Source organism: Pimephales promelas, chromosome 2, assembly GCF_988280905.1.
Source record: "Pimephales promelas chromosome 2, fPimPro1.hap1.1, whole genome shotgun sequence".
NCBI lineage: Eukaryota > Metazoa > Chordata > Actinopteri > Cypriniformes > Leuciscidae > Pimephales > Pimephales promelas.
Genome location: NC_142770.1, coordinates 33,922,121 through 33,949,709, shown reverse-complemented (window position 1 = coordinate 33,949,709; position 27,589 = coordinate 33,922,121). Strand labels below are relative to the sequence as shown.

General features: G+C 44.5%; 1 protein-coding gene across 1 annotated transcript; it reads left to right on the top strand.

The window, feature by feature from the left end:
• Nucleotides 1-2,252: 2,252 nt before the first annotated feature.
• LOC148997235 (single-pass membrane and coiled-coil domain-containing protein 3-like) lies at nt 2,253-17,664 on the top strand. Its single transcript, XM_089132466.1, has 2 exons — nt 2,253-2,386; nt 16,696-17,664. The coding sequence occupies exon 2, from the start codon at nt 16,700-16,702 to the stop codon at nt 17,222-17,224; it is 525 nt and encodes a 174-aa protein (XP_088988592.1). The 5' UTR covers nt 2,253-2,386; nt 16,696-16,699; the 3' UTR covers nt 17,225-17,664.
• Nucleotides 17,665-27,589: the final 9,925 nt, after the last annotated feature.

The following is a 27,589-nucleotide window of genomic DNA, read 5'->3' as shown; positions in this document are numbered from 1 at the left end:
ACTACGGTTGTGCACATAGCCAATTCTTCTGAGGTAAATCAAAGAGATTCTTTGTTTTGAGGTAATGAGGCCGTTAACAGTTTCACTTTCCTCCACATGGATCATTTGCATATGAACAGCTCTTGCATGTGGGCGTGGTCACATTAGAGTTAATTAGGACATGTTGCTGCTTTCATACGGATTACTTAAACATAGAATATTAGTTTATGATATAATTTACATCATTTTACATCTGTATTTTAACTATTATGGATGGGTTGGCTGTAAAACTGAATTGCCCCTTGGGGACTAATAAAGGTATCTGAACTGAACTGAACTGAATTTAAAAATAGAAACTCGAAGCGTTGTAAAGAAATACGTCTCAAGTCCGTGTGACAAGCATTTTCTGTTTTTCAGAATGAACTTCACATTGAGAGAGACGGGAGAACGTGCATCATTTTTATTTTCTTTATTTTACGAAAAACACAACATTTTGTTTGTATTATTAGCGTAAACAAATTAAAGACGGTAGTGCAAGTCTCAACCAAGGCTACTGAGGCAACAAACGTAAAATACGTACCAATACGTATATCACTGCAGTTTCCAACAGAAATGAGCACTAGTAGAGGCACTAAAACAGCAAGCACTTTAAATCCTTTTCATTAAAAAAATATGATTATAGACCATTTCAAAAGATGTAAACAACACTGGTCCAGAAACACTTCCTGTTTCAGTTTGTAACTGTTTTACACAACCCGGCGCGACTTACTCGTGTTACTGCAGTTTGGCTGCTGGTTATGTTGCCCGCCCGCATACCGCCTCCCATGGCCGAAACTGGTATTACGACACCTGCCGGGCCGGGGCTAATAATTTAGCATGCTAATTCAGGTTATATCTCGGCAGCACTATAACTTGCCAGTTTTTTAATGACATCATTGCACTTATTTCTTCTCATTCTTTTGATGTGTGTAGCTCATTTTTTGGATATTTTCACCTCAATTATTCCATATGGCATCTTTAACATTGAAATCATTCGCGCCTGACGCGCTATTTGCGTCCGGTGTGAACGCACCATTAGAGTTTCCATGATGAAAGCACTGTTGACTCTGATGAGGACACTGGGGTTAATGGCATTTATGAGTCTTCCCCTACCATCCGAGGAAAAAAATATCGCTCCCCAGATGTAGATCTACATTTTGCTTTGTTTCGCTCGGACATTTAACGGCGTAGACATACACACATACATGCGGATAGCTCAAAATGCGTATTATACTTGACTTGAAAGTGGCGTGTCTGTTTACGCAAAAGTCATGATGTCATGTTACCGCATCGTCAGCTCGAGGACAGATCCGGGGTCGAGGGCGAAGCAGAGGAGGTCGTGCAAGAGGCCGTGCTATTAGGGTCCGAGGAAGTAGAGGCTGAGGACGGGGTGGTTGAAGTGCAGGGCAAGGAGCACTTTTTAGAGAAGAGGACCTACGTCAAGTTTTGCATCTTCAAGCTCAAACAAGGGCATGTTAGAGCTCAAACAAGGGCAAAAGCTTAGTCTTTCACTTTTAAAAAACTTTTGCTGATTACTCACCCCCATGTCAGATGTCCTTGTCTTTCTTTTTTCATTAGTCGAAGAGTTGAAATTAAGGTTTTTGATGAAAACATTTAGATTTTCTCCATATAATGGACTTCAATGGGAACCAAATGAGAGTTTCAGTGCAGCTTCAAAGGGCTTTAAACAACACCAGACGATGAATAAGGGTCTTATCAAAAATAAATAACAAAGTTTAAGTTTTATAAGCTCAAATGCTCGCCTTGCTCTGTTCTGTGATGCGTGTTCGTGACTTTCCTGTTCAAACTCGTTCATCAAAATGAACGAATCTTTTTTCGAGTCATGACTCGAAGGGTCCTAGATAAGACCCTTATTCATCGTCTGGTGTCCTTTGAAGCTGCACTGAAACTCTCATTTGGACCTTGAACCGTTTGGACCCCATTGAAGTCCATTATATGGAGAAAATCCTGGAATGTTTTCATCAAAAAACTCAATTTCTTTTCGACTGAAGGAAGAAAGACATGGACATCTTGGATGACATGGGGGTGAGTTATCAGCAAAAGTTTTTTTTTAAAGTGAACTACTCCTTTAATCATTCAGTGCAACCTTGGCAACAATCCCGTTACTTACTGTTAATTGCTATGGTGCTGAGTCATGCATGTAAGCAGTTTGTGCATCATATTGAAAGTGATACTGAAAGTAGTAGTGATAATATCAGTTGTGTGATGCAGCAGTGCATCAGCATAGACTACTATAAAACGTGTCTGCACTGACTGGGGTGTTAGAGATCTTGAGAAACTCATTCAGGAGACATCAGAGGATCAAACTACGGCTCAAACGGTCTTTAGAGCTTCAGAATAAAGGCAGGTAAGCAAGAACAATCCTCAGCAGTATTTGATAGCAGATAAAGTTCATTTCAGCTTACTTGAAATCACTGTAATGTTGATCATTAATGCTGGGAAAAGCATGATATATAATGCTTTGAAAGAACTCTCTTATTCATTCCAACATTCATGGTAAGATTAAAAAGAGAGAAATTAATACTTTTATTCATCAAGGATGCATTAAATTGAGCAATAGTGACAGTAAATACATTTAAAACATTACAAAAGCACAGCTGTTTTCAACATTGATAATAATCATAAATGTTTCTTGAGGAGCAAATCAACATATTAGAATGATCCTGTGACACTGAAGACTGTAGTAATTACGGAAGCCCTGAACCGCCACATAAAAAAATTAGATTACGAGAATAAAGTCGCAGTAATACGAGATTAAATTCAAAATATTTTGAGAAAAATTTAAAAATTACGAAAATAAAGTCATAATATTTTGAAATATTTGAATCAGCGTGGCTGTGGAGAATTTAGTTAAATCTGCAAGATAAAGTTAATTTAATTTTGGCTGGAATTCTATGGAAGCTACAGTCTTACAAAGACAACGTTATGAGTATAACTATACAACTAGAATGAAAATTTAGGCTGCTCTGAAACAATCATGTTTTGCTGTAGCTGCAGAATTTTTTTTTCTTCCTTTATTTAACCAGGTAAAACCCATTGAGATTAAAAATCTCTTTTGCAAGGGAGACCTGGCCAAGATAGGCAGCAAAATTACATCACATCATTACATACGTACAAAGACACACATATAAAACCCGATTATGCACTTACAAATAAAATCTCAACGAAAACATTGACATGTGAGGGAGTCCAACTCAAAACTTCTCATTCTCAACTTAAAAACACTTAAAGGAATCAATTTACTAAGTTTTAAGTTGTTCTGCAGTAAATTCCATGTAGAGAGAGCAGAATAAACAAAGGCCTTTTTACCCAACACAGTAGCCTACTGACATGTGGGACAGAAAACAAAACAACATCTTGAGAACGGAGAGAGTAATTACCAACACTTTTTTTCATAAGAAGCGAACATAAATAAGATGGTAGCACACCAAGAATAGCCTTATATATAAATGTATACCAATGACAAAGCCTCCGTGTTGTCAGACCAGACCACCCTACACGAGAATACAGCTCACAGTGATGGGTGCGAGCTTTACAATTAGTAATAAATCTCAACGATGCATGATAGGCTGCTTCAATCATGTGAAGGCATTGAGCAGATGAATGTCATGGTTGGTTAACCATGATCCATTCATGTGTGTGTGTGTGTGTGTGTGTGTGTCTGCACTGATTGTCATCACCTGGACTGATTAGCTGATTATTACCTCATGATCATTGTTACATCTGTTAGTCGTTAGTTCTGTCTATTTAAGCCTTTCCTGTTGGGTTGTTAACTGTCGGATCATTGTCATTGTTACCTGGTTCTTTGGCATGTCTTGATTTCTTGTCATTCTGGATAACTGTTTAATAAATCTAAGTTTGTTACTTGCATCCTGATCATTACGTGACAGAATGATCCGACCCGATATGGATGCAGCAAGTACCGTGGCTCTCCTGAAACTCCTCAATCTCGATGCCTCCCGCAGGGAACAGTATCAGCAGAGAGAAGCCGAGATGAGGCGTCAGACATTGGCACTGACAACACAGATGGAGGAACTGACACGGCAGGTTCAGAGTCTGAGGAGTGTTATTGTAACACCTGTACCGTCGGTTCTTCTTACAACTGCGGAGTCGAGTGATCGAATGGAGACGAACTTAATTATCCCAGAGAGATACGCGGGTGAGCCCAACTCTTGCAAAGACTTTATTAATCAGTGTGATGTGTATCTGTCTAGTCAACCCAGCATGTTCGGGACAGAGAATTCAAGAGTGGCATTCGTATTGACTCTGCTCACCGGTCGAGCAGCATTGTGGGGCACTGCTATATGGGAGAACCAGCACCCATGCTGTGCTTCATTTCAAGCGCTGTCGACGGAGATGAGTAAGGTTTTTGATGGTGTGAGAGCTGACTACCTGTCCTTAGAGGTGAGATCGAGGAGGAGGTCCCATCTTAATAATTTTTTGGAGAGGTGTAGTGAGCACCAAACTATGCAGGCGGTAGAGCTAAACCTGCATGAGCCTTTGTCTGAACCAGTACCCAAGATGGCCATCGCCATGTTTGATCCAGTTCCTAAGATGTCTGTCGCCATGCTCAATCCAGTTCCTGAGATAGCCGTCACCATGTCTGAGTCTGTTCACGAGATGGCTGAGTCGTCTGAGTCTGTTCACGAGATGGCTGAGTCTTCTGAGTCTGTTCAGGAGAGGGCTGAATCGTCGGAGTCTGTTCACGAGAGGGCTGAGTCGTCTGAGTCTGTTCACGAGATGGCTGAGTCTTCGGAGTCTGTTCAGGAGAGGGCTGAGTCTTCTGAGTCTGTTCATGAGAGGGCTGAATTGTCGGAGTCTGTTCACGAGAGGGCTGAGTCGTCTGAGTCTGTTCACGAGATGGCTGAGTCTTCTAAGTCTGTTCACGAGAGGGCTGAATCGTCGGAGTCTGTTCACGAGATGTCGGAGTCCGTTCACGAGAGGGCTGAATCGTCGGAGTCTGTTCACGAGAGGGATGAGTCCGTTCACGAGAGGGCTGAATCGTCGGAGTCTGTTCACGAGAGGGCTGAATCGTCGGAGTCTGTTCACGAGATGACCGAGTCGTCTGAATTTGGTCACGAGATGGCTGAATCATCTGGGATGGCCGAATTGTCTGAGTTTTCGGTGTTTCCTGTCCTGAACAGAAGGTCGGCCGTTCCTGAGATTTCTAGTCTCTTTGCCCTACACAAGATGGCTGATTACGAACAACCTGAACCCTCTGCCTCACCCAAGATGGCGAATATTGAACCCTTTAACTTGGCCAAGAGGCCTTTTGTGTATCTTGTTTTTCTATTTCTCCTTCTACCTAGGTTCCTGTTGCCTCCAGCACCCCCTTGGATTTCAGTATTAGTCTGGCTTCCTGCTTGGCCAGCTCCACCTTGGCTTCCTATTTGTCTGGCTCCACCCTGGCTTCTATGGTCTTGCCTTGGTTTTCTAGCCCTCCATCCCTCCCCCAGGGCTGTTTCAGGGTCTCCTCCCACCTGGATTTTTGTTTTTGTTTATGGAGTGTCTGGAAGCCACTCCTTAGTTGGAGGGTACTGTCATGGTTGGTTAACCATGATCCATTCATGTGTGTGTGTGTGTGTGTGTGTCTGCACTGATTGTCATCACCTGGACTGATTAGCTGATTATTACCTCATGATCATTGTTACATCTGTTAGTCGTTAGTTCTGTCTATTTAAGCCTTTCCTGTTGGGTTGTTAACTGTCGGATCATTGTCATTGTTACCTGGTTCTTTGGCATGTCTTGATTTCTTGTCATTCTGGATAACTGTTTAATAAATCTAAGTTTGTTACTTGCACTTGCATCCTGATCATTACGTGACAATGAATGCATATATAATATATCACCATAATCCAACACAGATAAAAAAGTGGATGCCACTAAACGTTTTTTAACATTAAAAGAGAAGCACAACTTATTTCGAAAGTAAAAACCCAATTTTAGCCTCAACTTTCTCAATAGACAGTGAACATGAGGCTTAAAGGGACTCTATGCAAGATCTGTACCTTAATATAACAGCTTCAAAGTCGTTTTGGTGGTTAACAAAGTCATAGTAGGGCGAATCATCCTGGTAGGAAAGCTTGGGGGGGACGCCGCCGGAAAAACCAGCCATGCAAGTTTGAGAGTGGCGCCCCTGACACAGCTCGGGAGAATCACGAAATGGTTTACGGCAACAACGTCACACGCATCAACAACATCATACTGTATGAAGTTACTTTCGAAAAAGGGAAAGAGAATCGGACCGTGCTAGAAACCGGACAAGAGTCCACTCGGTCGGGCTTTCACTCGTTGGCGCGAGCTTAAAAGCTGCACTGGATTGTAACTGCGATGCTGACCTGGCGATCTTGTTGATGGACTTGTAAGTAAATCTCTTATTTATAAACTTGTTTGTATTTGTATACTTGTTTCTATATTGTATGTTGCTGCGCTAGCTTGTGGTATGTAATTTTTTACGGTGCTGTTCATTCATCCGTTGTTGATAATTAGACCAGTTCAATAATTCTCACATATGTCTATAGCTTTCGATTACCAGAGCTTTAAGCAGACTTCCTAAAAACAGTCGTTTCTCTTAGTCTTGTTGTTTTTTTCGTTATGTTTTATTGCCGAGGTTTCCACAAGAGCTAGTTTTCCAGCTGAACTCAGGTGTTGTGATGTGTATTTATCACGTATCTTTAGTCCTGTGTCTGGTTCGGATTTCTTATGACGGATCTATAGATAACTTCTTATCAAGTTTATCTGACTAACAGTACACTTCCCGACTGTAACTTCAAATTGTGTTGATTATGAATCAATCAAATCTTGACGCTGTTGATGTTGATTCTTGCGATTACCATGAGGACATAGTCAATATCTCACATAATTATTAGGACATATATAAGCCTAGAGGTTGTAAATAATTGAACACAATTTGCTATTATGATAAGTTGTAATAATCATGTCTAATGAAATCATAACGTCCAATGTTATGAAATAATGCGACGTACATTTAACTTGATTGATGTCATCTGACATTTTGTAATGTTTACATTACAATCAAAAAACATGAATGAAATTATACAGTAGCCTATACACTATAGGCTATTTACTTCTGATTTTGCAGAAATCATGTAAAAACGCTATAAGCCAGCAAACGCGATAGGCAACTTTATTATTAAAAAGCAGTCTAGCACTTGACAGTAGTTCAGTAGATATGCAATAACAGGGGAATAACGGTTATTTACGACAGTGCAAGTACACCACAGCGGCTCTAGAGGTCACTGTTTTACAAAAAAAACCAGAGAGTGCATAGTGTGCCTTTAAATGATAGGCAATCATCAATAACAATACCAAGATACTTATAAGTTGTAACAGTCTGTATTTCACGTCCATCAAGGGTAATCACTGAGGGAATATTCAGTGATCTATTCCGATGACCTGTGAAAAGCATACATTTGGTTTTGTCTGCATTGAGCACAAGTTTCAACTGTAGCAAGGTTTGTTGGACCATATTGAAGGCATTCTGTAAATGTGCAATAGCTTGTGTAAGAGAGGGCGCACAGCAGTAAATAACTGTGTCATCTGCATAAAAATGAAAGTTTGCACCAGGCACATTCCGATTAAGATTATTTATATAAATAGTAAATAAAATAGGGCCTAATACAGAGCCTTGTGGAACCCCTTTAAGGATTGGTAAAAAATCAGATTGAACACCATCATGCTTAATGCACTGAGTTCTGTCACTAAGATAGTTTGAGAACCAAGAGACAGTTTTCTTTGAAAACCCCGAATTAAAAAGCCTAATCTTTAAAACATCATGATCAACCGTGTCAAAAGCTTTTGACAAATCAATAAAAAGTGATGCACAGTGCTGCTTCTTGTCACGAGCAACAGAGATGTCATTTATCACCTTCATTGCAGCTGTGATGGTACTATGTTTTTTTCTAAAACCTGACTGAACTGGGGATAAAACGTCCTGTGCATGCAAGAATTCTTTCATCTGATCACTCACCAGGGATTCAAGCGTTTTGGCCAAAACAGACAAATTAGAAATTGGCCTGTAATTATTTAAATTTGACGGATCACCCCCTTTCAATAATGGACAAACAAATGCAGATTTCCATATTTTGAGAATAGTGTTGCTCTCCAAAGTAAGGTTAAAAAGATACGTTAAAGGCTGTGCTACACAGTCAGCAGCTATTTTTTAGGAAATAAGGCTCTATAAGATCAGGACCTGGGGGGTTTTCAGGAGCCAGTCTGTAATACAGATCACGTTCTGTGTGAAGTGTAGGTGATGGAAGGAGACACAGGGTCGGCGATATCTGGGGCTCGTGCACTTTTATTTTTTCCACTCTTTCCACAGCGCACTCCGCGCTCACGATAACGTAACTCAGAAACAAATCACAAACAGAAAGTAAATGGGCAAAACGAACTCTTCCCGCTGGCTACAGCTTCGCATTCGGCTCAATCTCAATGAAGACGTCACTCGTCGTGTCTGGCCGGTCCGTGCACGAGCTCCCAGTCTCTCTCTACCAGTGCTGTCTGCCAGGGCTGCTTATATGCGGTCTCCTCACGCCAATTACTGCAATCACAGACAGGTGTTCGTCATTTGAACTTGACCCGCTTACTCACCGCCTGGCTCCGCCCTCGCTCTCCCGCTGCAGATCTCGCCAAACCACGCACCCCTCGCCACATACCCCCACCGCCCGACTCAGGCCGGGGAGCCGTCCGGCCTGCAGCCCTCTCCCCCCCTCCTGCGGGAGAGGAAGTCAGCCACAGCCATCTGTGCACCCGGCCTGTGGATCACCTGGAACTTGAAAGGCTGTAAGGCTAGATACCAACGGGTGATCCGCGCGTTGGTATCTTTCATTCGGTGGAGCCACTGCAGGGGAGCGTGGTCCGAACAGAGGGTGAACTCTCGGCCCAGGAGATAATAGCGGAGAGTGAGAACAGCCCACTTAATGGCGAGAGCCTCCTTCTCAATGGTGCTGTACATGGTCTCCCTCTTCGAGAGCTTGCGACTAATGTACAGCACCGGCCGCTCCTCACCCTCTATCTCCTGGGTCAAGACGGCGCCCAGCCCCCTGTCCGATGCGTCGTTCTGCAGGGAAAAAGGGAGAGAAAAGTTAGGAGCCTGTAACAGCGGGCCACCACACAGGGCTGCCTTTATCTGGGTAAAAGCCTGCTGACACTGCTCCGTCCACTGAACGGTATCTGGCGCCTCCTTTTTAGTTAAATCAGTCAGCGGGCTAGCAAGGTCCGAATAATTATGTACAAACCTTCTGTAATATCCTGCTAGCCCCAGGAACTGTCTAACCTCCTTTTTGGTCTTAGGTCTCGGACAGGTCGCAATCGCTGCCGTCTTGTCAATTTGGGGACGCACCTGTCCATGACCCAAGTGAAAGCCCAGATACCTAACTTCCACGCGCCCAATTGCACACTTCTTTGGGTTGGCCGTGAGCCCAGCCCCTCGCAGCGTTCTGAGGACAGCTCGCAGGTGCTGCATATGCCGCTGCCAGTCGTTACTATAGATGATAATATCATCCAGGTATGCCGCGGCATATGCAGCGTGCGGCCGGAGGATTCTGTCCATCAGACGCTGAAAGGTAGCCGGTGCGCCGAACAAACCGAAAGGAAGCGTAACAAATTGGTGTAATCCGAACGGCGTCGTGAAAGCAGTTTTTTCTTTAGACATTGGAGATAAGGGGATCTGCCAATAGCCCTTCGTTAAATCCAGTGTCGAATAAAAGCGAGCAGTGCCGAGCCGATCGAGCAATTCGTCCACCCGCGGCATTGGATATGCATCGAATTTCGATACAGCATTCACCTTGCGATAATCCACACAGAACCGCACGGAGCCGTCAGTTTTAGGCACTAAAACTATCGGGCTCGCCCAGTCACTGTTGGATTCTTCTATTACCCCCATATCCAACATTGCTTCCAATTCATCCTGTACCACTTTCTTTTTATGTTCAGGTAATCTATACGGCCGGCTGCGCACTACCACACCCGGGTCGGTCTCAACATGGTGCTGTATGAGGTTCGTGCGACCAGGAAGGGGCGAGAACACATCAGCAAACTCTGTTTGCAAATTTTGAATGTCCGCGATCTGGGACGGTGAGAGGTGATCCCCGCAAATGGCCAGAGTAGCGGATCGAGACTTTATATTCGCCTCTGGCCCGAGATCCTCCTCCCCACTCACTACCGTCGCCAGCATCGCAGACTCCGCCTCACTCCACTTCTTTAGGAGGTTGAGGTGATAAATCTGATGTGTCCCGTCCCTGTCTGATCGAAGAACCTCATAGTTAAGATCCCCAATTCGCCGTGTGACCACAAAGGGTCCTTGCCACTTGGCGAGTAATTTAGAGCTGGATGTGGGAAGTAATACAAGCACTCTATCTCCCGGTGCAAATTTGCGTAGTTTAGCCCCCCTGTTGTACAGCCGACTTTGTTTGTCCTGAGCCTGTAACAAATTCTCCATAGAGAGCCGCCCCAATGTGTGGAGTTTTGTTCTCAGGTCCAGGACATACTGAATTTCGTTCTTGCTATTTGAAGGTCCGTCCTCCCAAGCCTCTCTAAGGACATCCAGAACCCCGCGGGGCTGGCGTCCATAGAGCAGCTCAAAGGGGGAAAACCCCGTGGAGGCTTGGGGGACCTCCCGTACAGCGAACAAGAGGGGTTCTAGCCACTTATCCCAATTTTTGGCGTCTTCCTGCACGAATTTACGAATCATGGATTTCAATGTGCGATTAAACCGTTCCACCAAACCATCTGTTTGTGGGTGATAGACGCTGGTGCGAATCGATTTAATGCCCAACAATTCGTATAATTCGCGGATAGTACGTGACATAAACGCCGTGCCCTGATCGGTGAGAATCTCTTTCGGGATCCCCACCCGGGAGATTAATTGAAACAGTGCACCCGCGACGCTTTTAGCAGAAATGTTGCGGAGCGGCACTGCTTCGGGGTATCGCGTTGCATAATCCACCAGGACTAATGCAAAGCGATGCCCCCGTGCAGATCGTTCTAATGGCCCGATGAGGTCCATGCCAATTCGTTCGAAGGGGACCTCTATTAAAGGGAGCGGGCACAATGGTGCTTTTCGGTTGGCCGGTGGATTTACCAACTGACATTCGCGACAAGAGGCGCACCACCTGCGCACATTCTCGTGAATGCCTGGCCAAAAAAATCGGGTCATTATACGATTTAGTGTAGCTGTTTGCCCCAAATGCCCAGCCATTGGATTAGAGTGAGCCGCCTGGAAAAGCATTTCCCGGCGGCTCTTTGGAACTAACAATTGAGTTGTATCTTGCTTTGAATGTGGGTCCTGGGTCACCCGATACAACCTATCCTTGATTACAGCAAAATATGGATAGGAGAGCGGCTGGTTCGGATGGACAGCCTGCCCGTCGATCACTTGGACCTGCTCAAGCGCGTTTTGTAGCGTCTCATCCCGGGACTGCTCTAGAGGAAAATCATCGCGCTCTGAAAAAATTAGTTCTTCAGACGCGCTCCGTTCCTCCAGAGCAGGACCCGCGGTCCCCGGGACAGCCTCCCCAGCCTGCACCGACGCTCCCCCGTCCTGCTTTTTATACTTCCCCGGAGCACCCGTGCACAGAAACGCCAATAAGGATTTAAACCCCGGCCAATTAGTCCCCAAAATCAACGGGTGCTGGAGGTGCTGGTTAACTGCCACCTCAACTCTATGCTTTTGGCCCCGAAATTGAATGGTGACTGGCACCAGGGGATAACCCACTATTTCCCCGTGCACACACCGCACCTTAACCATGCGGCTCTTATCCAATGCCGACGCATGGATCAGGCTTTGGTGGATGGAGGTCTGGTTACAACCTGAATCCACCAAAGCCTGATAATTACCCCCCTTTACACTTACTGGAATCTGGTATAACCCTGCTTGGTCGAGGGCGGCCCGCAGCTCGTCGGGGACCCTGATCAGCGTCCCGATCTCCATCATGGGGCACCGATCAATGAAATGCCCGGGGTCCCCACACCGCCAGCAGGCCGGCCCAGGCTTCCCCGCCACCCCGGTGGCGGGAAGCGGGTCAGGTAACGGGCGTGAGGAGAGCGCGGGCCCGGGGCCCTCTGCGGCGCTGGAGGAGGGAGCAATTTCCCGAGGTAGGGTACGGGTCCTCCAGCTCTGGTCCTGTCCCGGTCCAGTTCTCCATCTGGGAGCCGGTCTCGGTGGGATGCCGCCTCGGGACCTGGGAGTAGGAACAGGACGAGAGAGAGAGAGAGGGGGGGAGAGAGAGAGAGAGAGAGAGATGAGGGTTCGCCGACCCCCGGGCACGCCACCATCTGGTCCTCTGCCAACTGGATGGCCTGGTCCAGCGACGTCGGGCGGTGGCACTGGACCCATTGGGAGGTCTTCTTCGGGAGTCGTGTCACGAACTGCTCCAGCACCACCTGCTCCACGACTCCCTCGACGTCGCGGCCCTCGGTCACCAGCCATTTGCGGCACGCGTCCCGGAGCTGTTGCGCGAAGGCGAAGGGTCGGCCGGATTCGCCGAGCTCCAGTGACCGGAACCGGCGCCGACTTTGTTCCGGGGTCCGGCCGACCCGCTGGAGAATGGCGCGCTTCAGGTCTTCAAAGACCAGGAGGTTCTGGACTGGCAGCTGTTGAGCGGCGATCTGGGCTTCTCCTGACAACAGCGGGATCAACCGCATGGGCCAGTCCGCTGATGGCCATTTCCCGGCCGCAGCCGTCCTCTCAAAGAGGTCCAGGAACGCCTCCGGGTCATCCTGGGGACCCATCTTATGGAGAGGCATGGCTGCGGCCGTGGTCGGGTCTCGAACCTCCCGGTCCAACCAGCTCCGGAACTGCTCGCGGTCCTCCTTCTGGCCCTGGAGGAGCGCCTCGAACCGGCGCTGTTGCTGCTCCTCCAGCTTGAGCAACGCCTTCTGATGTTGTTGGTGGAGGCCCGCGAGCGCGTGGATGACCTCCGCAAATGGGGTTGGCATGGACTGTCTGGCGGCGGCTTCCCCTTCCATCCCGGGTTTCGGTACCAGTGTAATACAGATCACGTTCTGTGTGAAGTGTAGGTGATGGAAGGAGACACAGGGTCGGCGATATCTGGGGCTCGTGCACTTTTATTTTTTCCACTCTTTCCACAGCGCACTCCGCGCTCACGATAACGTAACTCAGAAACAAATCACAAACAGAAAGTAAATGGGCAAAACGAACTCTTCCCGCTGGCTACAGCTTCGCATTCGGCTCAATCTCAATGAAGACGTCACTCGTCGTGTCTGGCCGGTCCGTGCACGAGCTCCCAGTCTCTCTCTACCAGTGCTGTCTGCCAGGGCTGCTTATATGCGGTCTCCTCACGCCAATTACTGCAATCACAGACAGGTGTTCGTCATTTGAACTTGACCCGCTTACTCACCGCCTGGCTCCGCCCTCGCTCTCCCGCTGCAGATCTCGCCAAACCACGCACCCCTCGCCACACAGTCCTTTTAGGGCTTTTTGAACGTCGGCCACCAAAAATGGAGTGAGATTGAAGACACTTGTAGAGACTGGTACATCTCTACAAGGTGTCTCAGTATATGGACAAGCAGTGTCAAACAAAGAACCAGACTGAATAAAATGCTCATTAAAATGGTTCAATATCTCCAGCTTGTCATGAACTACTACAGAGTCTTTCATAATTGAAGAAGGAACATTAATACTATCTTTGTTTGGAGAAAGTAATTTAATAGCCTTCCAGAATTTTCTGGGATCATTTAAGGTGTTAGTAGTGGCTGACAGATAAAAATCAGATTTTGCTTTCTTAATAAGAGAAGAACATTTATTTCTTAACTGTCTAAAAACAAGCCAATCAGACGAAGAGCCCGTTTTTCTTGCTTTGTCCACGCTAAATTGCGGTCATGAAGAATATTTCCAAGCTCAGAGGAAAACCAAGGATTATCCCGCCCCTTAACTCTGAATCTCTTTAGTGGGGCGTGTCTATTTACTATTTGCAAAAAACTATCCTGGAAAAAGATCCAGGCTGACTCCACATCGGGAATCAGCTCTATTCTACTCCAATCACAATTAAACAAATCATGGCAAAAGCCCTGTTCATTAAATTTTTTTAGATTCCTCTTACATACTACACGAGGTTTACATTTAGGCATCTTAGTATTCCTTACAGCAGCAACAACGCAGTGGTCACTTAGGTCATTGCAAAAAACACCAACAGCAGAAAATTTGTGCGGAACATTAGTCAAAATTAAATCAATTAAGGTGGAATTCTCATGGCACTTAAGATTTAAACGAGTGGGAGAATTGATTAACTGTGTAAAATTGACAGAATCACAAAATGACTTAAATTCATCTGAACAAGGTTTCAGCCAGTCCCAGTTTAGGTCACCTGCTAAAATAATTTCAGAATAGTCCAATCTGGATAAGAGTTGAATAAGAGTCTGCAATGCAGTACTCAAGGCAGAAGGAGGCCTGTAACACCCAACAACAGTAACATAAAGGCCCTTGGCCAACTCCACCTTCACTGCCAAAAATTCCAGCTGCTTACTGATTGATTCTGAATGGACTAGCTTCACATTCAATTTAGATTTGACATAAATAGCAACCCCCCCCCCCCCCCACCCTTCCTTAATCTGTCAGCACGAAACACGTTATAATCACCCATTCCAATGATTGATTTTGTCAGCCAGGTTTCAGATAGCACAACAATATCAGCATCTGTTAAATTCACCCAAATTCTTAGCAGATCCATTTTGGGTAACAAACTGCGAACATTAAGGTGAATTACACTCAGACCAGATATGGATTTCACATCAGATGGCAATGGAATATGCTGCAACTCAGGGCCTGGATTTGGCTGCACATTGCCAGATAAAAGCAGCAACAAAAATATGAACCATCTCTGTTTACCATGAGTATATGAACAATCTGTAGAGTTTTTAAAATGGGAGTCCCAGTAATGTCTGTCATCATATGCAAAATAGTCATTTAAAATCAAAAGATTTTGAAGCTGAAGAATATCTCTGGGTAGAGACCAGGCTAAATGTAAGTCCTCTGCCAACTCTTTTGGCATTTGAGGGGAATGCACAAAAACTGAGCAGTTAAATCCATAGGCTATGTCCAAAGAGCCACAAATGTTGTAAGATGTACTCACCCAGTTTGAATCACCTGATCTTAGATTTTGCACAAACAATGAACAAAGCAGCATTAAAAGAAGAGCCATGTTAGCAGATGATGTTAGCAAAACCCGAAGGAGCTGACAGGGCCTCAGGATCCACGCAGAGCCTGGAGATGGTAGCTGGGCTGCTAGGTCCTGGAGAGGCTACCAGGCCTCAAGATCCAAGCAGAGCCTGGAGATGGTAGCTGGGCTGCTAGGTCCTGTACCAGGGCCTCAAGATCCAAGCAGAGCCTGGAGATGGTTGCTGGGCTGCTAGGTCCTGGAGAGGCTACCAGGCCTCAAGATCCAAGCAGAGCCTGGAGATGGTAGCTGGGCTGCTAGGTCCTGTACCAGGGCCTCAAGATCCAAGCAGAGCCTGGGGATGGTAGCTGGGCTGCCAGGGCCTAGAGAGGCTAACAGGGCCTCAGGATCCAAGTAGAGCCTGGAGATGGAAGCTTTTCTGCAGCAAAGTAGTCCATAATCCAATAAAACTATTTCATCTAAAAAAAACCAGAGCTCAATCATAGAATCCACTAAAAAGTTACTCCATATATGAGTAAAAAAGCAAACTAAATGAGTATAAATGAGTATAGATAGAGGGGACAAACACACATCAGACCATTCATGCCGCCATCTTGGATTTCTATTAGAATTATGCCTCAAACTAAGATGTTGCCTTGCTACTGTATATAAGGGAAGGGACTGTGTGAAAACTACTGTACACTTACTCACAAAAATGGTTTTGTGGCGTCCACGCTTTAATTCTTCGCATGTATTTAACATTAATAATAGTAATAAGAAATGTTCTGAAGTTTAAATTAGGCCACAAATCGTTTAACTGACTGATTTACAAAGTTAAATGAACTTTACCGCGCAGATTTATTTAGTTAATTAGTTATAGTTAGTTATTTGATGCGGTTAATTTGCTCCACACCCATGCTGTTGGAACGGCTCACTATTCATATGATATATCTATTGCCTCTTGTGAAATAATCAAGTTTATTCACACAAAATAGGCCCACTAACCTACTTTATTCTTAAACAACTACAACTTTATTCTAGTCATTTTAACTTTATTCTCCAAACATTACAACTTCAATCTTGTATTGCTAGGACTTTATTCTCGTAATCGTTAATAAAAATGTAATGCTGCGGTTCAGGGCTTCAGAAAACAGCTGTTAAAGATTAGAATACTATTTTACAATATTGCTGATTTTACATTTTTTTATTAGATAAATGTCGCCTTGTTGAGAAGAAGAGACTGTGCATATATCCTATCTGTTTTCGTTCCGGTTTGAAATTTTCTGACTTATTAAATGCCTGCAAGGTGATTGTGTCTGATTTTGGCAAATATCACTTTCAAGATTATAAAGATTTATTTTACCGAAAATCAACATAAATCAGTAACCGTATGTTCAGTCAAAATCAGTTTATATCTTTGGGAAAAAATGCTAGCATATTCTTCATATATCATTTCAAAAACAGTGCTTGATCAAAAAAGTTCTTAAATAATAATTTATCTCTTTATTTGATGATCCTAAAGGAAAATGTCTTGGAGTGACATCTTTTACCCTGGAAACCCTGAAAGAAGGGAGAGGCTTATCCGCAAGCATCAAGAGCTTCTACATCTGATGAAAGGCAACTTCCGTGCCACCAACCAACTCATAGAGACTCTTAATGAGCACTTGCATTTGTCCTTCAGTCCGATTGCCCTGGACGAGAAAGCTACTGTGAAGGAGAACTGTGAGGTGATCATTGGACGCATACATGAGATCCAGGCAGAAGTGGAGAAGATTGACCAACACCTGAAGGAGAAGCTGGAGCCGAAGCTGTATGAGAAACTGCTGGCCTCATCTCTGACTTTATATGCACATGCAGGTGTAGTTATGCTTGGGTTTTTGTTATTTGGGATTGATATGATTGTTGGGGCCGTTGAAGGAAGTATTGAGCGTGATAAACTTGAGAGAGCTCTGGAAGATTATGCTAAAGCTTTGGAAGAATTTAGGCCAGCGTCTGAAGAATATCAGGATAGCATAACCTATGTTAGAGTGACAATTGAGATGATTGAATGAGAATAAAATAACTTGCCATGTTTTAATGAGTTATCTGAAACAGTAAAATTTGCTATGATGTGAAACACTTAAACTGATTTATCAATCCTTTTTAACTTGTCTTGTATGTTAAAAAGGCATTTGTTAAATTGTGTATCTATACATCTGCCTGCTGCAGACGATTCACTGAAATAAAATATTTAGCAAGATTTACCAATGACTCCAGAATTTGTATAACAAATAAAACCTAGTTCAGTGTGTGTACAGTTCAGAAGAGCAAAGACTGAAGGAAGCTGGATGTGTGGATATTGTAAGGGAAATTTTAAACTGAATATTAAGCTAACCATGGTTTGACATTTGACCATTTATCTGCTAAATCTCTGAGATAATGTACTAAGACATTCTGTACTTTAGATGAATGTATGTGTGTCAAAAACCTGACTGTCTGAATAAATAACAAATATGAGAAATGGAACTAGACAGATGACCAAGTTAGAACTTGTCATTAATGAAGTAATCCTTAAAATAAAGTATCCTCTAACAGAAGAGGCTGTAAATGAAGAACCAATCATATATTTCATATTATCTTTTCTTTTTGATGTATCTTTTCTTTTTGAATATATATATCTGCTTGTGTGTTTTATAAAACATAGATGTTTGCTTGTTTTAGATAGAGATGTTTTAAACAATAGATGTGCCTTCTCAGAAAAAGATGTGTCAGGAAAAATGCAAATAGGTCAGACAGGCCAGGGCAAAAGGACAGAAAGTTGTGCTCTTCTTTAACAATAACTAACTTAGGGTGCGTTAAGCACAAGACTAAGCATGAGACAATGCGAGGCATATGTGATAAAGGGGAACTGAAACTGTGTACGTGCAGGAGCCTAAGTAGGAATAGGAGGGGGTACATCTTGTTGTATATAAACTCTGTAAAGTGAGAAGACTTTTGCCCTTCTCATATCAGACTCTGTCTGTGTGGGAACTGCCTTTCTTGCAAGAAATAAACATGTATACTTATTATTTAAGATCTAGGTACAAAATTTCCATAACAATATGCATGTTGGAGCTAAACTCTGTAGGACTATAGCCCTCCAGGAACTGAGTTTTACAACCCTGATATACATGAAAAGTGGTGGTGGCTGGAGGGAAGGAGAGCAATAACTATGATTAATTATGTGCAAAATGATTATGTAAAAGGAAAACATTTTGGCACATCAGAGAGAGCAGTCAGTCTGAAAGAGTAAAAAAAAAAAAAAAAAGAGCTTGTTCCTGTTCATGTTCCTGTGGATTTACGTTGTATTATTCTCTTCACCACACCGCTGCACTTCACCAAGTTCATCTGGCCATCGGGGTCCCTGCGCCACTAACCTGTCTTCTCTGGACGTTATTGACTACTACTTTTATTATAAATAAAGAGTTTAATTTGCACCTTGCTTCCTTCTCTCATTCCTGACAACTAATTATTCATTATACAAAGGTTTATGAAACTCCTCAGGGCAGAAACAGTCTCATGTTACAGGGCTGATAAGGAGATTTTACGCCAAGAGAGTTAATTAATCTAATTAATCCTCATTTAATGACTCACACTTTGATGTACATCACCTTCTCTTAGAATGCAATGTGGATTTGTCATATCTATTTGAGCATGTATGAACAGTCTAAGCATGCTTGGGACAAAGACCATAAATCAACTAAGAGCCACTTTCCCTCTCAGACATCTCACCTCTCTTATTGGTCAGCCAACCCTTACGAACTTTCTCAGGCTATATTAGAGACAGTGCACATGTGACCTCCCTCTCTTAATTTTTCATCCAGCAGCAAACACGAGAAGGGTCTGACTGCAGAGCCGCAGTTTTACCCCAGCAGTTTTACCCCGCGCATGCGCAGTTTCACTATAGCAGTTTTATCCGCTCGTTTTGAATAAGTTATTAAATTGTCTTCACTGCAGTCAGTTCAGCGGTGCTGTTGGACAAATCATTCTTTTCTTTAACATATATTCATGTCGCAGAAACTTGCTATAACAGCAGCACCAGGCCGTTGGATCAAAATGAAAGAAAAAAAAAACAAAGTAAGGGTATTTTGTTGTCTTGTTTTCGGAACACTTTAACGTCCTGATTGATTTCTTTGTTTTTCGAAATGCAATTTGCCATTTCAGCATATCTCCCATCAACTCGATATGACATCCTGTCGGGTCTTCATGATTATGGTAAGTTATTGGACTTTTATCAGTCTGTCTCCACTCTGTTATATCAAAAATGTATTGTAAAATGAATGTTTCAGTATGCCCTACACATCGTATTGAATGAACCCGTTGATTTCACTGCTGTAAGTCTTATTTCTACGTTATATTAATAATATTGTTGTTAATAGTATTCATGGAAGTATTGCTTTTTTCTCAGCATGACATTATTAGTTATTATTATTTGTTATTTAGCAGACACCATTATCCAGAGTGACTTTTAGTAAACTAACTTTAGGGACAGTCCTTGCTCAGGACTCAGTATTCTGCACAACTTTGTTCTCATTGTTGTCTTTTTGTATTTTGTCAGACATGGAAGGTGGCTTGCACATCGGGCTGAGGCGGTTGGATTGCACATGGCGGTTGGATCTTGCTTCACTGACAGTGAAGTGAGCTTTTGTTGTCAAAGTATTTTGTTTATTTATTTATCTATCCTATTGTCAGTCGACAATATTCTATACTTAGACTTTCAGGGAACACAGATATCAGTTGGGTTCTTAAAACACACCAAGTCCCATTGTTGCAGGGTTGATCCTTGAAAGACCCTAAAAGACCCCCACATAGCAAACAGACTTGGCCCAAATGTGGCCTCATCATGGCACTGCTGGCGTGTTGCCGGCAATGGCATGCATCATGTCAGCCAACTGTGGGCCAAGTGTGGCAATGATGGCACTGCGTGCATGACGGCAGACAACTTCTGGGACGATTGTGGATGGGAGGTGTGTGGCCCACATCTTGTCAGCCAACTGTGGGCCAAGTGTGGCAATGATGGCAGTGCATGACGGCAGACAACTTTTGGGCCGATTGTGGATGGGAGGTATGTGGCCCAGATCAGTGTAGCGATTGTGGGCCATATTCTGTGTACTGGACAATTATAAGCCTGCTACTATATTTTCAAGGCAAGATTACCCCACCCCGACCCCTCTGAAAAAGGTGTTAAGATTTTAATAATAAATAATAATAATATAAATTGACTTAAATGAGTCAGTGAAAAAATATATGTCCAATTGTTTAAAAAATGATTAATAATGAATATAGTATTTAGTTTTCAGCAATGTTTACAAAATGCTGTATCATTAAAAAATATACATTTACTAACATGATAAGTATTAGACCTATGATTTATTTGAATTTGTTTTTTTTTTTATAAATTTGTAATAAAAAAAACAAAACAAAAAACAAAACAAAAAAAAACAAATCCACATCCAAGTCTAAGTTTTCCATACTTTTTATTTTAAGCACCACAAAATCATGTTAAAAATGTAATATCTGGATTTTTTTTTTTCGAAATAACAGTTTATTTAAAACAGCAGTCAACTATTGTTTTATTTCGGCGCGATCTCCATGGTAACAGCAGCTTTTCTGGTTGGTTCACGTGATGCGTCTTTTGAAATTTCTCCCGCTGAAGATTGAAGAAGAAGACGACATCTCAGACAACCGCTGTACGGGTAAGTGAAGTTCACTCTCTTTTTGGCGCTTTTTTAATACCTGATTTCAAACTCGGATGCCACTTTTTTCTTTATTGAAGTGAACTTTTGCCTGGTAGCTGATTCAGTTGCCCCTGAACATGAGAATGCCTATACAGACGCGAACGGGGTGCGATCATGTGCGATAGACCGGTGCGGAACGTCCTAGGCGAGGCGTGGTGCTTCATGTGTGCGAAACAATGTAATGTTAATGCTTTTAAAATTATAGGAAGATCACAGCAAATCCAGCAACCGCAATTGACTTATAAAGCTGAAAGTGATTCAGTGGTTGTATAATTGTATGAGATCTAAATCTAATCATGGCTTGTTTCACATGAACAGTACATGTTTTTTTATTTGTGATCACAGACTGCATATTTATTTTTGCTTGTCATGTATTGCTTGTCATTTCAGTATGCTATATTCGTAGGCGATTGAGAGAAAATAATAATACTGTACTATTAAAATATCTACATTGAAAGAATGAAATTGAACACATAATTTTTATTTTTTGTCTAAAACAATAGTTCTCAACCTGGGTAATGTTTAGAGGTTAATTTAAATGCAATAAACAATTGTCAACTTTTCAATTTGCTAACCATTGACGCATGCCAATGTTTTTCTTCCAACATATTGGGCATTATAAGGAATGAACGACTCTATAAAGTTGTCTTTTTCCCCTCCTTTCATATTGTTTAATTTTTGATGATATGTAAGTTGCTCCCCCATTCCTGTCTGTTTGTTTAAGTGGATGTTATTTTATTTCTAAAGACTATAAGGAGTTGAAACTCTGGCCTAAGGCACTCACTTTCCATGATTTAACAAGATGATTAATACAAATGAGTTTTAGAGCTACATTAGTATCCTATATTGGTAAATTTGGAATAGTTGATGCATTTTCAATGTTAATTTTTTTTTTTTTTTTTTTTTTTTACAGGACTGGTTGGGCAAGAAAACGTCTCAGGTTACGTATGTAACCCTGGTTCCCTGAGAGGGAACGAGAGCTGCGTTTGGAACGCGGTGGGAACGCTCTGCGTGATTGCGTCGTGAAGCACGTGTATAATCTGTCCAATGGAAGAACAAGACGTCATGGGCGATGACGTCATGACCAGGAAACTATAAAGCACCCCAGAAAATAGACCGCATCAGCTTCTGAAAAGGCCTGAAGCAAGTCGATCACAGGCATGCAGGAAGTATGGCAGGCGAACGCAGCTCTCGTTCCCTCTCAGGGAACCAGGGTTACATACGTAACCTGAGACGTTCCCTTTCAAGGGAACTCAAGCTGCGTTTGGAACGCGGTGGGAACTCCATACCCACGACACCATATGACAAATGCCTGTACTGTATGAAATAGAATAGCACACTAAGACACAAGCACCCTAGACCCTGGAGTGGAGCCTAGGTCCAAGTCATAAAAACGAACAAATGTATGCGGTGAGGACCAACCTGCCGCACTACAAATATCGTGCAACGAAACCCCAGATAATAAGGCTTTAGAGGCCGCCATACTCCTAGTCGAGTGGGCGCGGACAGCCAAAGGTGAAGGCTGACCGGCCGCTTCGTAAGCAAGTGTAATAGCCTCAACTACCCACTTGCTCATAACCTGCTTGGAGGCAGGGCAACCTCTCTTAGTTGACCCGAAACAGACAAACAATTGATCTGATTTACGCCACAGGGAAGATCTGTGGACATAAGCATCCAAAGCCCGAACAGGGCACAGCAGATTAAGCTTTTCCTGATCAGGAGAGAGAAAAGGTGGAGGACAAAAGGCCTGCAGAACTATAGGACCCGACACATTAGTGGGTACTTTAGGAATATAACCTGGCCTAGGGTGAAGAAAAGCTTTAACCATGCCAGGAGCAAATTCCAAGCACGAAGGGGCAACTGAAAGGGCTTGTAAATCACCTATCCTCTTAATAGAAGAAATAGCAATGAGAAACAAAGTCTTAAATGTGAGGAACTTTTCCGAAATCTCCTCAATGGGCTCAAAGGGAGCCAAAGCCAAGCCTTCCAGTACCACGGCCAAATCCCAGGCCGGTGTTCTCGTGCGCTGAGCAGGCCTAAGCCTCAAAGTGCCACGGAGAAACCGAACAATGAGGGGATCTCTCCCCAAAGATAAACCACCCAAAGGAGAGTGGTAGGCAGAAATAGCCGCCACATACACCTTCAAAGTGGATGGGGATAATCCAGCAGAAAACCGTTCTTGCAAAAAATCAAGTACTGTACCAATCGGGCAGCTAACAGGATTACAATTGCGTTCTACACACCAAGTAGAGAACAGTTTCCATTTCAAAGCGTACAGTCTTCTCGTGGAGGGAGCTCTAGATTGGAGTATGGTCTCCACGACCTCAGTCGAGAGACCTGACTCTATGAGCTCGGCCCCCTCAGGGGCCAAGCCCACAGTTTCCACAACTCCGGGCGAGGGTGATAAATTGAGCCCCCTGCTTGGGACAGCAGGTCCCTCCTGATCGGAATCTCCCATGGAGAGCCGTCTAGAAGAGACACTAGGTCCGAGAACCAGACTCGGGCCAGCCAGTACGGGGCTACTAACAAAAGACTGACCCCTTCCTGGCGAACCCTCTCCAGAACTCCCGGAATCAGAGATATCGGGGGGAAAGCGTACAGGCGCAGCCTCGGCCAAACCTGACCCATCGCATCCAGTCCGAGAGGAGCTGGGTGCGTGAGGGAAAACCACATTTGACAATGAGTTGAATCTAAAGATGCGAAAAGGTCTACCTGAGCACGACCAAATTTCTCCCACAGGAGTTCCACCACCTCGGGGTGAAGTCTCCACTCCCCGGGCCTCAGCCCCTGCCTTGACAGGATATCTGCTCCCTGATTCAGATGCCCTGGAATAAAAACTGCCCTGAGAGACAGTAATTTCCCTTGGGCCCACAGAAGGATCTGATGAGCCAACTTGCAGAGGTGACGTGACCTCAGACCCCCTGATGGTTTATGTACGAGACCACCGATGTATTGTCCGTGCGGACAAGCACATGGTGGCCTCTCAGGTCTGGCAGGAAGTGCTTGAGAGCTAGAAACACCGCCATCATTTCCAAACGATTTATGTGCCAGGAAACCTGATGGTCCTGCCAAAGACCTCTCACCGAGCGACCACTCATGATCGCCCCCCACCCTGTGAGGGAAGCATCCGTCGAAAGCAAAACGCGTCGACAATAAGCCCCCAACACTGGGCCCTGGGCGAGGAACCAAGGTTTGCTCCACATGACCAAGGCACGAAGGCAGCGCCGCGTGACCTTGATCAAGCGAAATGGATTTCCCCTCGGGGAAAACCCCTTGGTCCTGAGCCACCACTGCAGGGGTCTCATGTACAGAAGGCCAAAAGTGATAACGTTGGACGCAGCTGCCATGAGACCCAACAGTCTTTGAAACTGTTTCACAGTGAGTGACCGGCCTAGTTTCACCCCTTTTACGGCTGAGAGAATCGATGAAATACGTGCTGGAGACAACTGTGCCCGCATCGTTGTCGAATCCCATACCACACCCAGAAAGTTCGTCCTCTGAGATGGGAGGAGAACACTCTTCTTGGCGTTGAGCCTCAGCCCTAGCCGTTTCAAATGGGACAGAACGGCATCTCGATGCCGAACTGCCATCTGCTCTGAGTGAGCTAAAATCAGCCAATCGTCGATGTAATTTAACACACGGATACCCTGGAATCTGAGAGGAGCCAGGGCTGCATCCATGCATTTCGTGAAAGTGCGGGGTGATAACCCTAGGCCGAACGGAAGAACCCGATATTGGTACGCTTCGCCCCCGAAAGCGAACCTCAGGAACTTCCTGTGATGAGGATGGATGGAAATATGAAAATAAGCGTCCTTCAAGTCTATCGTCACAAACCAGTCCTCGGACTGAATCTGTGACACTATCTGTTTGAGTGTAAGCATCTTGAACTTGAGTTTCTGAACTGTGTGGTTTAAAAGACGCAGGTCTAGAATAGGACGTAACCCCCCATCCTTTTTTGGAACAATAAAGTAGCGGCTGTAAAACCCTGACTCTCTGCTGGGAGGAGGAACCCTCTCTATAGCTCCTTTTTGCAGAAGTGTCAGTACTTCCTGCTCCATGACCAGAGCCTGCTCGGAGTTCACCACGGTGGGAAGAACCCCTATAAACCTGGGCGGACGAGAACCGAACTGAATTCTGTAACCCGATTGTATAATCTGCAGGACCCAATGAGATACATTTGGCAGAAGTTTCCACGCTGCCAAAAAATCTACTAAGGGTACCAGTCTCTCGAGACTGGCCTCTGGATTTAATTGAAGAGCCACTTCGGTGCCCTGAAGCAGATAACCGGCAGGGAACAACCGACTTGACTGTTCTACGACCCTCCTCGGAGGATCGTCTGGGGACGCCGACACCTCGGTGCCCTGAAACGGATAACCGGCAGGGAACAACCGAACTGACGGCGCTGCGACCCCCCTCAGAGAGTCGCCCCCCGGAGGGCGCAGAGGAGAAACGATTCCTCGAAACCGTTTCTCCCCGGAGGGGACCACCCTCAGAAGCCTGACAGCCTTTCTTAGAGACAATGACAGTCCTCAGATCTGGCCTGTCTCTAATAGGCTTCGACTGCGAACGCCAGCCCGGCCCCCCCCTCCCCTTTGCCTGAGGAGGAGCCCGAGAAGCGACGCTTTCTTTCTGCTGTACTCTGTACTGCGAGGAGCTCGTAGTCGGCCGAGACTGATCAGAACGCCCAGCAGTCTCAGGGATATTAGATCGGCGAGGAAGAAACTTCTGGAATGCTGCATTTTGTTTCTTAGATTCTTGAAATCTTTCAATAACTGTGTTTATAGAATCACCAAATAAACCAGAAGGTGATAGTGGAGCATCCAGAAGGACAGATCTATCTTTATCTTTTAAATCAGCTAAATTAAGCCACAGATGGCGCTCAGTAGCCACCAAAGCTGACATAGATCGACCCACAGATTTAGCCGTCTCTTTGGTGGCACGGAGAGATAGATCCGTCGCGCGACGTAATTCGCGAATCACGTCAGCGCTGACTTCCTCACAATCATCCAAATCCCTAAGCAGGTCGGCTTGGTACGCTTGCAAAATAGACATGGTATGCAAGCATGCCGCAGCCTGACCTGCCGCCGAATACGCTTTACCCACCAGCGCTGAAGTTGATTTTAATGGCTTGGTGGGTAATGCCGGGGCTTTGAGAGATGACGCTGACTCAGGAGAGAGATAGCTCGCGAGCGTCTCTTCAGCCTGAGGCATCGTCATATAACCCGCGTCCTTCATCCCCATAACGTTACTATAATTATGTGTCTGGGGATTAAAGACACGGAAAGACACCGGCTTTTTCCACGACCTCGACACCTCAGTGTGGAGATCGGGAAAAAACGGGAGTCCCCGGCGTGGAGGCTGCACTCTGGATGGCAAAAATCTCTCGTCTAACAAACTCTTTTTATTTCTGCAAACATCCTGTTCTCCTGTTTCTGGCCACTCAATATTTAGTCTAGAAACAGCACGAGTTAAAACCTCCATGAGCTCCTCATCTACAAGTGACTTGTGATATGGTTTCGTGTGTTCATGTTCACTTGCATCAATACTGACGACATCCAATTCCTCAGAACTGGATAGTCGCAGACTTTGTGCCTCATCCCGGGGAGAAGAAACCGCAGTGCGTGCTTCTCCCTGAGATAAGGCACTAGATCCAACAGGTAAGGGCTGAGAAAGGGCAGAGCCCGTCTCAAACCCCGCTGTTAGATCCATTTGCGATCCCCAAGACGAGCGCCGACGCTGTGCCTCGGCAGCAGCGGGACCCGCGCCTCGGGGAGCGCGCACCGAACCGTCCTCCTCAAAGAACGCCCGGCGAGAGCGGAGCGTCTTCACAGACAGCTTATCGCAATGCTCACAGTCAGCTCCCTCGAGAACTGACTGGGCATGCTCCACTCCCAAACAAGCAACACAGAGCTGATGTGTGTCCCCACCCGTGATGAAACGAGGGCAGGGAACAACACAACGCTTGTATTCTTGTTTAGCCATTACACGATATATTGTGAACAGACAGACAACAATAAATCAGACACGGACAATTTCATACAGAGAGCGCTTGTGAAGGCACAGAAGCTGATGCGGTCTATTTTCTGGGGTGCTTTATAGTTTCCTGGTCATGACGTCATCGCCCATGACGTCTTGTTCTTCCATTGGACAGATACACGTGCTTCACGACGCAATCACGCAGAGCGTTCCCACCGCGTTCCAAACGCAGCTTGAGTTCCCTTGAAAGGGAACCAGTAAAATCGAATTTTTTTCATATTAATTTGTGGACATTTTAAATGTTTCATAAAGGGACAAAATAAACAATATGTCAATATTTATTTTTTTTAATTATTATATAAAAAGAAATATTTCTTATCTAGGCCTATTTATTTTATTTATTTTACAATTTGTAGGCCTTTTTTTTACTGCAGCATTTGCAGTTCAAATTCAAATTTTGGTGTTCAACTTTGCATTTTAAAAATAAAACAACCGTTAATTTTTCGTTTTTCAATTACAGGTTAAAAAAGGAAAAACGGACGAACTAGTTAATGATTCTAATGTGTTTAAACGAGAAACCATAGCGAGAAACAAGGAAAAAAAAATGGGCGTTTTTTTGTGCATTCTCGCGGTTTTTGACGAGGTTTTGGGCTGGAAAACCTTGCTGGCATCTGGCAACCCTGG

What these genes read in the sequence shown, in the direction of transcription:
- LOC148997235 (XM_089132466.1), top strand. Translation starts at nt 16,700, where the DNA reads ATGTCTTGGAGTGACATCTTTTACCCTGGAAACCCTGAAAGAAGGGAG.